We start from the raw sequence: 15341 nt of genomic DNA, 5'->3' as shown, positions 1-15341 counted from the left end.
CAGCTCCACCTCTCTTACCTTCTGAGACCAGGAGGTGGAAGCAGTGCTCCATCAAATCTAACAAATTATCTCAGCATCCATAAAGCAAAATAATCACAAGGTGGAAGACCGTGTCACACTTCCTTAAGCTTTCAAAAAGCCTTTTCTCATCAGTTACCCTCCTTAATGAAAAATGTCAGCATATAAACAGAACCAGACTTCATCCAAACAGCCTTCTGCACTCCAGAAGCACATATTTATCCAGATCCTTTTCAACATCTACTCTTGAAAATCAAACTCTGCTACCTCACAGCTCAGGAGTTCCCAGGTTTGGACTACGAGCTCTCACCAAGAAACCGAAATCTCCAAGCAACTACAAACAACAAAAAAGCCCTAAGTAGTGCCTCATATACTTTCATTCCTTCTGTTTCACTACCTTATGTATTTCCCATGATTTTTTTTTCCTTTGGACTCTTTTACATACATAGATAGCCCTATAAATGACATTAAGTTAAACCCAACAGACAAAACCTCATCATGTTCAAAATATACAGTTCTCTACCTTCAGAAATGCTGAGCTCTAATTGCTATCTGAGCATAGAGCGTTCACCTTAGAATCACGAGTCCAACAGCAAAGTGCAGGAAAAAGAGAAGCCCTAACCAGAACAAACAGAGAAACACAGGCTGCCACTACACCAGTAACACAGCAGCTTTCCCAGTGTGATCACACTGGGAAGCAGAAAAAGACTGACAGCAGCAGCCAATCCCACCAGAAACCAACAAGTAGACGGACAGGCAAAAACAAAGCAGCACCCAAGGCAAACAAGCCAGGCCTAAAAGAAGATAAAGCTTGCTCCAAGCACTTCACATAGCACTACTCCTAAGACCAGGAGACATGGATGGTTAGGGCCTATTCAGCCTGCCAATTAGCTCATCTCCAGCTGATTTGAGTCAAAGATATTGTCGTTGGTCCTCCAAATGACTTAAGAAACAGCAGACAGTTTGGTTTTTTCATTTGTTTGCATTTCGTCTGTAAAAAGAGTTGCAGTTATCCTGAACATTTCTATCACGTTTCTCCATTCATTCTTTACTCTTAAATATTGAGGTTGAACTAATGCACTCAAGTAGTTCTTTGTCTCCCACTCTTTTTAAATTTACTAAGGATAATGAGGTGAGAAAACAGGAGGTTGTAATCACCTTTGTGTCTCCATGTGGCACAGCTGTGCTGCAGCTGAGAAAGCAGCACCAATGCTGGTATTAAGGCTAGAGATTGTGTTGAGTTCCCCTTGCTTTTATCTCATGTTGCTGCTTGAGGCTTTCAGAGGGGTTTTCTGAGTCAGAAGCTGAATATTAGAAGATGAGGCAGAATGTAAAAATAATGCCCTTTTGAGAGGAGCTTGATTGCTTTGTTGTTGACTCTTGGATTAGCTACAGGTAGAGATATATGTTAAGAAAGAAAAGCACATATACTATGTGTGGAGGGAAATAAAAAGTGTGTTAAACATATTAACAAACATTTAGATGGTAGGGAAAGTGGGGTGGGGTGAAGTTAGGACTTGTAGCATGTTTGACTGCCCACCTTGGTAAAAATTCTTTGTGTGAGTGGAAGTCCTCATTTTAATTTTCATGTTCTGACTGGAACTGATCACATGTAAAATTAAGCATCTATTTAGTCAGAGGGCTCCTTTTGTAGTTGTCTCTCTGGTACTAAAACAGATGCTAGCAGCCCTAACAGCGATGACATTAAAATCACTACACTTCATGCTTCACAGGTGGAAACGTTAAAACTTTTGCTTATGTAAGGTGATACTGCAACATAACCACTCTACTCTGAGAGGCTGATCTTTCCAGAAAACCTCAAAAAGCTCCAGCCTTGCAAGGTTCATGCTTCAGATTGCTGCGGGTCTGATGTACAGCATAGGGTGGATCTGAGTGTCCTGGTGGGTAAGACGTTGTCCCTGAGCCAGCAGTGTGGCCTTGAGAACAAGAACGCCAACAGTATCCTGGGGTGAATTAAAAAGAACATGGCCAGGAGATCAAAGGAGGGGATCCTTCCCCTTCTACTCTGTCCTTGCAAGGCCACACCTGGAGTATTGTCCGGTTCTGGGCTCTTCAGGTCAAGACAGGGAACTTCTAGAGGTAGTACAGCAGGGATTCACAATGATGAGGGGCCTGGAGCACCTCCCTTCTGAGGAAAGGCTGAGAGACCTGGGACAGTTCAGCCTGGAGAAGAGTGAGGGAAGATCTTGTTGATGCTAATAAATGCCTAAAAGGCAGGTGTCTACAGAATAGGGCCAGGCTCTTTTCACTAATGCCCAGCAACAGGACAAGGGACAATGGGCACAAACTGCAACACAGGAATTTCCATACAAACATGAGGAAAAATTTCATTACTGCAAGGGTGAGAGAACACTGGAACAGGCTGCCCAGAGAGGCTGAGTCCCCTTCTCTGGAGATATTCAAAACCCTCCCAGATGCTTCCCGTGCAGCCTATGCTAGGGAACCTGCTCGAGCAGGGGCGTTGAACTGGAGGATCACTACAGGTCCCTCCCAACCCCTACAGTTAAGTAATTCTTTTAACTTACTTAAATCATCTAACATAAAAACAGTGGGATGAGGGATGAGGTTGAGAAGCTTGGAGCCAAGCTGGTCTGTTTCTGACCTGATCCTAACTTCAGCACATGTGGTAGCCATCACCCAAACTGGCTTTAGCCGAGTAGATCACAGTGGGAGATTATTGCTTAGGTGGGCACCAGCTGTCGTACAGGGCTGCAGTTTTGACTCTAGGATAAATAATCTGATTTTTGAGCTGTATGCATTGCTTCTTAAACATCATGGTATATACCAAAATGCTGTCACTGTTTCTTCCTCACCCTCCAGCAAGTTATTCTTGCAGGTGTCTTATTCTAAATTCCCCCCTGCTGTTCACAAAGGATGCCCCAAAAGCCAACAGAACCTTACACTCTCTTTTCCTTTGTTCAACTTTCCAGGACCTTCCAATTTTTCAAATTCATCTCAAACACCCACGAGAGCAGCACACGCTGCCTGCGGTCAGCAGCACAGATACCACCCTGGAGACAGCATAACTAACACGGATGAAGAACACTTAACTTAAAAAAAACAAGAGGTAAAAAGTGATCGGGGCTGTTTATCTTTTATTATAAATTTAGTATGAATGACCAATGGAAAAGTCACAATGGAGTACCAAGACCGTTTATCAAAATTTTAGCAGCATTTAAACAGTAAGAGATTCCCAAACCTCTTCCAGACACCCCTCGCCCTTTGCCTCCCACCCACCAAACAGTAACCTTCACCCAAATGTGCTTCTTGAAGCTGTGCAGGGATTTAGCTCACCACCTCGTGCATCAGGTCCCCTGAGCTGCCATGAGCAATCACATCCCGAGTGCTGGCCACCAACAGCCAAAACCCCCAGCCACAAAAGTGGGGCTGAGTGGGTTTTGTGGCCCAACAGCCACACCAGGCAGCCCCACTCCTGTACCAGAGAGCAGGCAGCCACAGGTCACTGGACAGCGACAGAGAAGACTGATGGTCTGTGCTGGCACTGACACTGATGGCAGTGCAATGGGGCCAGGGCTTGAGGGAAAGGTAGAAACTAAGTAGTGTAACACTTCACAAAATGAAGTCAGCGGACTGCCAGCTAGTGTGGACAACAGTGTTCTGCCTACTAAGCAACAAGAACAAGTAGAACAAGCTTTTCTGTGTGCTTTTTTGTTTTGTTTGTAGTTACATTAAGATGGAAAGAGCCTGGCTGTTGGTAGCCTGGTGAAAACAGTGTTAAATTAGAGGTGAGGAAACACAACACACACCCACACGTGTAGACAAAAACATAATATTGGCAAGCTATTCCCCTGCTTCTTTGGTACTTCCTAAACTTTCTTATCCAAAATATATAAGGGAAATGCACCATTTAAGAGTTACTGTTGGTAAGTATTTACAAAGCCATAACCATTATGCTATGATACACCAAGATCAATGATATGAACAGAGTTATCTTATGAAAAGCACTTTATGCACATTTTGTTCCAGTATCTTAGTAGCTTTAAAAAAATCCATGTGTTAATGCAGTCCTGTACCTCGCTTCTTATATCAAATGGACAAGAAACATTTCCTAATCCATACTTCTCTTCAAAAGATTAAAAAATTGCCACCAAAATGATACACTATGTACAATTTCTTTCTAAATATTAAATTCTAGGCAATTATTTTCACCCCACTAATAATATAACTTAGGTATTGTTACCTACTATATGCATATATATTTATTTAATACATAAGAAATGGCACCACATCACCATGTCACCAATATGACACATTGTTATGTACAGTAGATAAGAAGTTAGATATGGAAGATGGATTCTCTCCGACCGGTCCTTTCATGGGAACGCTTCTCCCCTTGACGCTAGCTTGGCTACTTCCCCTATTTGCAGCTCTTCAGACGTAAGGTAGGATACCATACATCAGCAGTGCCATCACCCCGGCACTGAACAAGCCAGCCACTGGGACAGTCACAAACCAGGCCAGGAAGATGTTGCGGAAGAGGCGCCAGTCAACAGCTTTCTTGGAGCGGATCCAGCCGACGGCCACCACGGAGCCCACCTTGTGAGCGTGGGAGGAAAGAGAAAGAGATGTGAGGGGTGCGTCCCAGTTCCCTCACCGTGCCTGCACCAATGCCACTCAGCTGATACCAGGCGATGCTCAAAACAGGGGCACTGAGATATAGAGCTTCCGGTGATGAGGTTCTGGCTGCCCTCAGTCAAGCCGTTCAAAGCAAAGTTAGCCTTTCTAGACCAGCCACCAAGCAAAGCACCTGCAGCTCACATCCTGCCAGCAGACGAATACCTCAGCCAGATGCTAGGGGGCACGCAAACTACAGGAACATCAAGAAGCCTGGCTTCACATGGGGAGTGGGTAAAATATCCTCACAGACGCTAACAGGGCAGCTGAGATTAGTGTTTTCAGAGAAAAAACATGCTGCAGTAAATGCAAAGCTAGTATCTGTCTGTCTTTTATTCCTTCAAACATGTTTACAGTTTACAAACTTGGGTGTAAACCCTGCATACTGTTACAGCCACTCTGCCGCTAACAAAACTATTCATACCTGTCTACTCAAAGCAGACAGTAAAGCAGCAAGGAACGCGGAAAGAAATATTCAATTTTAAGGGAACTGAAACTCCAAGACACAACCGGTCTTATGTTCCCCCCTCCTGCAAGCTGAACTGCCTTCTGTCTGTAGCTTAACCTGATCTAATAAGGAAATTTCCTAGTCAATACATACTCTGAATACACCAGGACTGGACAATGTGCTAGGCTGTGCATAGCTGGGGGAGCATCAGGCGTGTCTGCACGTGCCCTGTGGGAATCTTGAGAAAAAGCAGCACCTTGCCCAGCTAAGAGGAACTCCCAGCTTCTGAACATCTCAAGGGCTAATCCAAAGAAACAGTACTTTTTCAGCAGCTCAGCTGTTAGGCTCTGCTTTACATTTTGCATGCTTTTAGCACTATTGTGACACACTACAACAAGGAACACTGCTTATTGAGCGAGCCTGAAGTTTACGTACAGTAACCTCTGAGTCCTTCCTGAAATTTAAAAGGTATCAGCAATGATGGCATTGGTCTTTCATTTTAAACATCATTAAAGTTTAGTTGATTAATAGTAATTCAGACAGACTAACGGTTAGGAGAGTAGCTAAAACTTCGGTGTAGGGCAACTACACCGTCTGCGGAATTTCAGATGATATCTACTTCGAGATTGGTTTGAAACCAGTGCAGTTTGCCTTCAATATGCTCTGCTTACAGGAGAATGACAGGAAATACAGAAACGCTTTCGTCTCTCCTGTTCCTGTGCAATGGTGCAGCAAAATAATACCCAAACCACTATAACTCTGCCAATAGCAACACAGAGAGTGTTTACAACACCCTAAATAGTAACAGCAAAAGAGAGCTGGCAATATGACCTCAACAAAGTTGCTTTTGTACAGAAAACACACCTACCTCCTGCACTCTGTTTATCTCTGTATATTATAGCTGAGAAGCACCTGTTTGTAGATTTCACATTTTACAGTAAACAACAGGCACTGCGTGGGACACTAAGGACTAACTGCTTGACTGCCCGGGCAGTGAAAGGGCGAGGAACGAATTCACAGCACACTGGCTTTTCCTCGCTAAACCTCAAGGAAGGCTGAATGGGTGAAATCATGTTTCTGCTGATAAAAAAAAAAAAAAGAGACACTTCTGTCTCAATGGCAACTGCTTCTCTGATGTGTCTGCATTTCCACGGGGAATTCCACGGGGAAAGAAGGAAGAGCTGGCAATGCTGTCACAAAGACATTTTCCCACGGAGTGAATGATGGATAATCATTCCTTTTTGGCTTCGCTGAGCCCTTGACCAATTGATCTCTTAACTCACAATTTTGCTTTGCTGAGACACTGAGTTGGTGGGGTAGCGTGATGTTCTGGAACAGCCTAATCCTGTTAGGAGGTGGATCTTCCCATTAAGAACAACCTATCTAATTATACATGGCAAGGTGCAGGTAGGAGGTGTGGACTTAACCACATTGAAAGCACTTTTTGAAGAGTTTATGTGCCCTGCCCTGCAAAAAGGCCAACCCTTAGACCGTGTTCAGTAAATGAATACATTCTAACACAGCCCTCACATTAGCCGACTGCTTCCAAGAAATTTCCCTTTTGCATTTAAAGTTGGTCTATTTGTCTGCACCAAAGTGCATTTTCTCTTTTCTGATGGCTGACTAGAAGTGCTTCAGGCAAACAGTGCGAATAATCAAAGCTGCATTATTCTCCCTGGCAAATTCTTCACTGGGCATTTGACTTCGAGTCAGCTGAAAGGGAAGTGTTTTGGAGCTACCATTTTCACAAGTGGCTCACGTGTTACAAACTTTTTCCCTGCTCAAATCAGAGGAAGCAGTTAGGCCAACATTGGGAAATGTGAACGGCCTTTCAGAACAGTCCAGGCTTGGCTACAGCTCAAAGGACTCTACAGCAGAAAGAAAGAAATTATTTTGCAACTGGAGAGCTTTCTGAAGAAGTAGTTTTCAGTAGAAGATGCCAATTGAATTAACTCTGGGTGTTCTGCAAGATTTGTGGATTTAAAATTCTTTCAACGATGCTGGTGAGCATTCCCAGTTTCTCACTGCCTGCCTGCTGCACTGGAGAGCGGTGAGCCCCAAAAAGCTGCCCTGGCAGAGCTGGGTGGGATCCTTGGTGCAGCAGTGAATCCCACAGGATTTGGGCCTGCTAGGACTTAGTGGTAGAGGGCCTGGCAGCTCTGGCTTCGGGGGTCCTTGCCATACCCTACTGGAAGGTGATGCATACAGCCAGCTCTGCGTGCCCAGGAGTACATAGGGAAGGCAGAAGTGATACTGGACAAGGAATTTCCTCAGGAATCAAATTCCCAATTCCCATAGTGTTCTCTCACAGGGCAAATGTCCAAATGCTCTTTGTTCTGTACGAGCCCCATACAGGTTTCCTCCTATAGCATGTGACACAATTAAATTCTGCACTTCATTAATCTTGTCTATACTTCAAAATGGGATTTTCTATATATATAGTGTGTATTTGTAATTTGATCTTATATATATAAACAGAGACTGTATTCTGTTACAATGCACAAAAGTCAGGATGAATTGGTTTAATAAAAGAAAGAAATTAAAGTATTAGCGTAAGGATGTAACGCTGCTGGTTTTTTATACAAGCACCTCTAAACTACATGTAACCCGGATCACACGAACTACGAGCCTATGTTATTTTAAGAAGACTATATTAGTTCAGTATGACTAAGCAAGGATCAAAGACATTCCAGACTTTTGTGCAACTCCTTGTAACGCTGACTTGGCTCAGCTGTACCTGCTTTATACAGTCTTTGGTGTTTTGTCTGCACGGTGCATCGCGTAGTGAAGGCAATCTGCAGCAATCGGTATATCTCGTATTTTGTTATGGTTTGTCCTAGTGATGTGATTTACTGATGGGGTCACTGCAAACTCCAATACCTTGCAATGGGTGGAGCTTATTGGAATACCCACATTTGAGGCTACAAGTACCGTTAGCGCACACATTACTTCAATGCAAAATCCACTGTGAAGAAATAAAAAAAAGACAGATGGAAAACCTGTAGTAAAAGAGTTATATGCAGGAAATCCCATGCCATGCACTTATCAAGGAAGTGAAGTATAAATGATGAATGGTGCGCAGCCTCTGAACAAGGGAGAAATGCTACACGACCAGGTTCAAATGGCACCTTTGGAGGAAACAGGGCCTTTCGCTGCCAGCTGCCCCTGCAATTGCTCACGTTCAATTGAGGTCACATGTCAGTAAGCAGTGTTTTTCTTTAACAACAGCAAAAGGAGTTCACGCTCTGGTGGCTGCCATGCCCAATTGCAATAGCTTTACTGCGACAACGTCAATGCAATATTTGGATCCAACGTCAAATATTTGGAATCCTGTTTTTTTTTAAAGGCTCTTTTCCCTTTGCCATGGTTCCCTTGCAAAAATGTGCCATTATCCACTGATCTGAGCAGCATAGTTTAAGATGAATAGTCCAGACTGCCTTGACTGCAGTCGCTCGGCGAAGGCATACCTTGCAGTGTGTAGTACTGACAGGAAGTCCAACATTGGAAGCTACCACAACTGTGAACGCCGAAGCCAACTCAATAGTGAATCCACTGCAGGAAGCATAAGAAAACACTTCACAATCACTCTTTGCATCAGCTCGGACTGATACCACGTGCAGTGTGCCTAAGTCTTACCTGAGTCCTCTACAACCGTTTATCTCCACCTGATTTTTGTCACACAAGTAAAGAAAGACAACAAGGAACTGCTGAATAATGGAAACAGTATGGGCTAGTCACCTGCAGTAACCGGAGGCACGGCTCATTGCGTCAGGAGCTTTTGCTACGTTACGCTGCAGTGAATCATGCCTAATTAGTGTTCTGGTTAAGCATCAATGAAGGTCTAGTACGTACCAAGGACAAAAATTACTGTAATGAATATATGTGCTTTTAATAGTCTGAAGCACACTAGGAAGCCACTGTAACCTCACCATTTCCACGTACACCTTCTGCCATGTTAGTTGGGTCATCAGCAGAAGACCTCCACGCCTCAAACTCACTCTGCATTAATTTCCAAGTATATACATTTTTTTATTTTCCCTTTCTTTTTTTATCCTTCCTTTCTTTCTCTTCCGTCTCATTTTTAAAAAAAATGTACAAATTGAAGCCAGGTTATCATTAAAGCACAGCAAAACCGGCAAACCAAGTACTGCCACAGCAGTTTCTCAGACTGGCTCACACACAAAGATCAACCAGGATAATGACAACTGAGCCTACCTTGAAGGTGTGATTGGAGTGAGGTCTTTACCCATGGTCTGGATAACTCTTCTGCCCCAGACCCAGAGACCCACGCAGATCCCAACACCTCCGTAAAACAGCAGCCAGACAGGAGTTGATGCTTCTTGCATGACACCACCTTGTTCATAGATCAGCCAGAGTGCGACAAGAGGACCTATTGCATTGCTGGAAAAAAAAGAACATCACCTGAATTACAAAAATGTAGGTAATTGTCTTGAAAGGGATTTTTTTGCGCGTGATTTTTCTCCATAGTGTGTGCAGAACTGCTCTGAGTTGACCCTACAGGCAACACACTTCTTCACTTGTGAAGACCGCAGCAGTAAATTCTTATCATGTTGCTCTTTCAGATGTCACGTCACCACTTACAACTATAGCAAGTGCTGAAAAAAATTCATCTTTAACACATTTTCAGAAATGTCAGAGTTGGTAATATCTTGCACGTCTGTTCTGAGACAGAACCAGCATTTCTGGTGCTACACTGAAGTTAACTAAAAGTTTATCAATTCAAGAGCTCCGCATCTGTCAAAATCAAGTATTAAATGATCTTTTGTCAAAAAGGGAAATTAATGAACAATTCTAGAGAATTTCAGAGAAGATGTAGATATTATCCAGTCTGATAACCTACAACTTCTAGAGATACGATCAAAATGCAGATGGGAAGGTGACTAAGTCCTCTCCAAATGCACGGCATAACCGATTAGGCTGGATCAGAGAGAACTGCTTGGTGACGCCGAGCTGGCATGAGCTCATTTTGCTATCCTGCTGCTGATACCTAGAAATCCATAGATATTCAGTGACAATGAAGCCTCTTCTCCTAAGGCTTGTCACCTGACACCGGTAACCTTACTCATGCTCCAGTGCCTGGAGGAAGACTTCTGACTATGCTTATTCTGAAAAATTACATTACATTTCTCAAAATTAGAGTTAGCTGAAAACCGAGCTTGCCCTGCGGAGTAGCATTTAGCACAAATTGTAAAAGCATGGAGAGCAAGACAGCACTGTAATTACACCTAAGTAACAAAAAGAAGAGCAGTGCAAACCTGCCTAAAGTCATTCAAAATGTTTGAATAGGAACAGGAAGCTTCCTTCTTTGCCAAGTGATAACAGAAAGCGGACGGTGGTGAATGACGCTGCAGTACCAACAGCTATGCCTGTCCTGCATCAATTTAGCTGCTGGTCTTGCTCCAAAGCACACTGTTGGAACAAGGGACATTTTTAGCGTCAGTTGTTGAGCAAAGCAAGCCACTGCCACTTACAGTCAATCATTCAGTTTTTCATCTTTATCAGAGAAGAGGTGCTTGGGGTTGCAGGCTAACAGTCAAGAGAAAGAGTGTCCTCAGTACTGCCAGCAGAGCGTGTCTGAGCAACACAACACCTCCTCCTTCCCTTCTCCTGGTCCATGAGAAACCAGGTCCTAAAAATGAGAAGTATCCCTGGGGATAAACGACCAGGAAGGCATACACAACACTCAAGCAGCAAGGAAAACAGAAGTGCTTGAAAAGACTCTCTGGTATATAAAAAAAAAGAATAATCATTAACATTTTGAGAGAAGTACTGGAAATAATTTAGAGAGCTAACACAATTAATAAATACAGTGGGTTTGAAGACACTGGAATGAAGAAATAAATACTCTTTAAATAAAGAGTGAATTCCACTAACAAATATATCTTAATGTTCTGCTCTAATACAGTACCTGAATATACATTTTAAAGCGTGTCTGTACTTATGCATTCATGCCTGAATGCAAGAATTGCTTTTGTCTTGAAGGTAGAAAAGATACATGAACAAAGCATTTCTATTATTTATAAGTTAACTTGCAACTTCCTGACCGCTGTTTGCAGGCGCAGATTAAATTACATTCATGTTTTAATGCCTTATTGTGCATGAAAGGTAACTGATATTGTACCTTCAACTAATGGGTGCTGATGGCAGCTCTGGATGAGACCGACTAAAACGATGACCAGATGACTAAAGGGAAAACTGATTTTTGCCTTCTTATTTTGTTGAATGACCTGGGGACAAGCTTTCTGTTGAAAATAACGAATACCTTTGGAGAAAGCCCAGGCACTGACTTCTGACTGTTCTGAAGGGATTATACGTGGATATTTGTCAGTCCTAACGTAACTGGGAAGACAGAAAAGGCTTCAAAAACACCACCAGAAAACGATGGTCTTTTGTACCAAAATCCAGTTTTAATTATTTGCTACAACTCTGTGAATCAACTAATCCTAATCCTCAAAGAAAAGCTTATTTCCTTATTGTGGTAAGAGAGGGCAAGGCCAAACTCCACTGACTTTTGCCTAGCAATGGAGGATCGAAGTGGATAATGCTGTCAAACAGATCAGTGGAGACTGTACCAAACCACAGAGGGTAACACTTCTGATACCATCCCTGGATGGAAGGAAAGCAAAGGAGAACTGGATCAATGTATACTGAGAAAGTCAAAAAGGTAATAATTTGCATTGCCATATATGGGCTCCTACACCACTGGGTGGCTGCTTACACCACAGGGACATTCCTCCTCTCTCTATAAATAGTTTTTAGTGTGGCTTAAACATTCAATTTCTAGGAACAACCATATCTCCCAGACTGAATTCCTGCAAGAAGCTACCAACAAGCAGCAAACTGGTAGCGGTGCGGAGCCTCTGTCTCCAAACTACTACCTGCACAGCCTCTGGGTTTATCCAGCAGGTCCAGCCCCAGGGACTTGTGCTACCAACAATTCCTGTGCCAAGCAGGGAACATCTCTAGAAGAAGCCATCAGCCTTGTCCCACCACAGAACTGAATGAACAAATCTGACTCTCAAACTGCTGAGACTAGAATCTTGGCACACCTTGAGTCACCTTCAATACATTGCCATGTGCAACCAGACAACCTTGGGACTAGGGAGAGTTCATCAGTAGAAGACAAATAGTCCCGATAGGAGAGTAAGAGAGAAAACACATCAGCAAAAAGTTGTTTAAAACTTTGTTTTAAGACCTTCTGTGGTGAACAGATGTCTCCTGCAGCTGAGTAACTAAGCAGTTGAACCATGATATAGGCTATGCTGGGATGTGGTTCGCAAAATGTTTCCCAGCAGTTCTGTCTCATTGGACTCGAGATATGATCAGAAGGAAAGCAGACCTAAAATCTTCCAAGTGTTTGGCCAAGACTCATTTCACAAGTATTTTGAAGTTGTGATGCTTTCTTACCCTCTCATGGCAGCTCTTTTATTTGCTTTACCCAATGTGTATTTGTGCTACAGGTCACATGTGGGAAAGTTTTATTCACAATAGTTTAGAGGGAGAAGATAAGAGAAAAAAGAAAAAGGCCTGAGGTAGTCACCCGGTGGGTCTGGACCCCTGTCTGTTTCTATCTTGCTGTAAAACTGCCATTAGGTTCCTAACAACAAACAAAAGGGACCCTTTGGAGCACATTAATGCATAGCTTAGTTTTGCATCTAAAAGCAAAGATAACATAGCCCCTGTTTGGGTACTACTTCAGTTTTCTATATCTACATATCTATGTCATAATATGCATTTTATCCACTGAGCACAAGAGTAACACAATGCAAGTTAATTATATGCTGAATTTATAACACATTATAGCAAGAGAAGCCCAGTTGCTGAGTCTGCCATGAAGCTTGCTCTCCATGCCCACTTTTTACTATTTCTGCTGGCCTTGGCTGCATGAAAAGTGTCAAGCTGGCTGCAGATGAATGATCCAGGACTAGCAGACACTTACAGCAGCACTTGCACTCAGACACGTGTCACTGTGGCACAGTCAAGCAGCTTGGACCATTTCTGACGTGCTTGCTGATCCTCCTGGTTATCTTTTAGCTTTCTCAACTAACATAAATTGGCATGACTTCTCTATCCCTGCTCATTTGTGCCAGTTGAGAATCTGTCCCAGGGAATTTATAAAACTGTTGTGTAAGACAACACTTGACAGTACATCTGAACTATAAATAGAGTTGGCTTCACCTCTCCCCTGAGAGACAGATAGCATTACCACCACCAACAAAAAACATTCAGCTGTCACGAGACAGGCTTAGAAATCACCAGTTTGCCACGCAAACACACATGCACACACTCATGCAAGTAGAGATTTTTATGTGCTTTTGGGTGACGTGTCCAGTTTTTTCTCTATGGGAACAAAGATTTTATTATTTTTTTTAAGCAAAAGTAAAGACTTTTTCAGTAGTAAAAGGAAAGGATACTATCAGTTGTGAACTCCACAAACCACCAAATGTCATGCAACTTACTATAATATTTTGTGAACTAGCAACACTCTACTAGGTACTTCTTATGTGGGGTGGGTAGCAATTTGCTCAAAAAGGAAATATAATCTTAGTTGAATGCTGGACTCTGACTAAACTTTCTGTTATGATCTGTGATCTACAGACTATGTGATGACCATGCTTTGATTCCTTACTACCGAAAAATCAGATTGTGTTTTTGCCATTTTTTCAAGTTGACTGGAAGAAGCTTAGTGCATACACTAACACTGATAGAAATTGAACTATGGGTAAAATAACTCAGAAATCTATATTAAACTTCCAGTATTACACACAATTACAAATTCCCCATTCATTTCAATATTTTCCAAAACAGGACTTCACAAATGACAGCAAATTTCGCTCTGAACTTCCCACTGGAAAATTAAGTGGGATGATATTTTTGCCTATACTGCAGTCATGGTCGGAGACATTGCAACAACTGAGTAACTCTGCAAGAAGGGTTTGCCTGGGTGGTGTGCCAACAGCAAAAAATATATCCTATTATCCAGAGGTCTCAGATGATCAAGAAAGGGCTCTTGTTTTTAGCCTACTTCCAAAAACCTACAGAATTGTGTACACACCATTGTGTGACAGCAGTGTCATGTCAAAGCTATGCCCCATGAAATGCAAGCTTTGGGCGTGTTTTGAGTCACAAAGACCACATATTACTTTCTGTAGCCCATCATTGTGCACTGTAAATGGTGGCCCTGAAACAAATCTCCGCAGGCTACAAGAAAAGGACTAAGAACATTTCACCACTCACTGCAGGGCAGGAATGCACATTTCTGCCATTCCTACCTCTTGGAGAGGCAGGGTTGGTAATGGTATATGGGAAGAAATGCCTCTCACTAAATGACAATGAACTCTATGCAACCAGCAGGGACAAGCCATTCCCAAAAATGCCTGTGTTACGTGATTCTGGCAAAGAGAGACAATAGTTCCTTTCTGCTCTTCCCTCACTGGCCTGTGTGGCAACTAAGTGATGGCACAGCTACAGAGGCACCTACTTGGGTAGTTCAAGACACAAGATGCAAACCTACTCAGGAGACCGACTGCACTTTCAGGACATGCTGCTACTGAAAACTGAAGAAGTGAGACTCCAGGCTGCTCTCAGTAATTGTAGTGACATATTAGCTTCCAAAATATTCTAAGTAACCTTGGCTGCAGCTCTCAGGGAGGAAATAAGCAACGTTCATTTTGTAATCTGGCCTCATTAAAGCTCCTGTAGATCCCTTATTCAGCAAGGAAACTGAATCCCACCAAGTGCTCCGTGTACAGTGACATACAGTGTTCTGGCCCTTGGCTCCTTTCTTTTCATTGCGTTTACTCTGAGGAAAGGGGAAAAGGTGAGTCCCAGTGCTGCTGGTGTGCTCTGACCCATAACTCCAGTTAAGCCTGCAGGGATGGGAAAGAAGAAATTTCCTCCATCTATATTTGGGCAAGCAGATGTTTCCTAGTTTCACTCACATTACTTGGAATAACAATATATTCCCTATCTGATAGAGATTCAGCTTCTAAGACACTGAAATAATTTTTAGAAAAATACAAACTATTTTGACTCTAGCTCTGAAATAACTCTGAAACTCCCCGGGCTTTCAGGAAAGGGCTAACTCAGGCTTTGTTACACAGCATCAGCCCTACAGCTTTTGCTCTCCCTTGTCTGCATCTATACAGTAACAGCAGGCAGCTGCAGTTGTGGCACTGAACTGTGGCTCACCAGGATT

General features: G+C 42.9%; 1 protein-coding gene across 5 annotated transcripts in view; it reads right to left on the bottom strand.

The window, feature by feature from the left end:
- Positions 1–3029: 3029 nt before the first annotated feature.
- Positions 3030–15341, bottom strand: part of SLC20A2 (solute carrier family 20 member 2) — a 57238-nt gene continuing 44926 nt past the window's right edge. For 3 of the 5 annotated variants that reach the window (XM_065736443.1, XM_065736442.1, XM_065736441.1), the window contains 3 exons: positions 9338–9523; positions 8590–8674; positions 3031–4596 (listed from right to left, as the gene is read on the bottom strand). In XM_065736443.1, coding sequence (XP_065592515.1) covers positions 4432–4596; positions 8590–8674; positions 9338–9523 — 436 coding nt within the window. In that variant the 3' untranslated portion in view covers positions 3031–4431. Of the gene's footprint in view, positions 4597–8002; positions 8088–8589; positions 8675–9337; positions 9524–15341 lie in introns of those variants that run through there. The other 2 variants (XM_065736445.1, XM_065736446.1) reach the window with 2 other exon arrangements.

The sequence above is a fragment of the Cyrtonyx montezumae genome, unplaced genomic scaffold (genome assembly GCF_038088225.1).
Source record: "Cyrtonyx montezumae isolate F1298 unplaced genomic scaffold, pur_monq_1.0 scaffold_2, whole genome shotgun sequence".
In the NCBI taxonomy this organism is placed as follows: domain Eukaryota; kingdom Metazoa; phylum Chordata; class Aves; order Galliformes; family Odontophoridae; genus Cyrtonyx; species Cyrtonyx montezumae.
The sequence above is the reverse complement of the archived record's forward strand: the minus strand, read 5'-3'. Positions and strand labels throughout refer to the sequence as shown.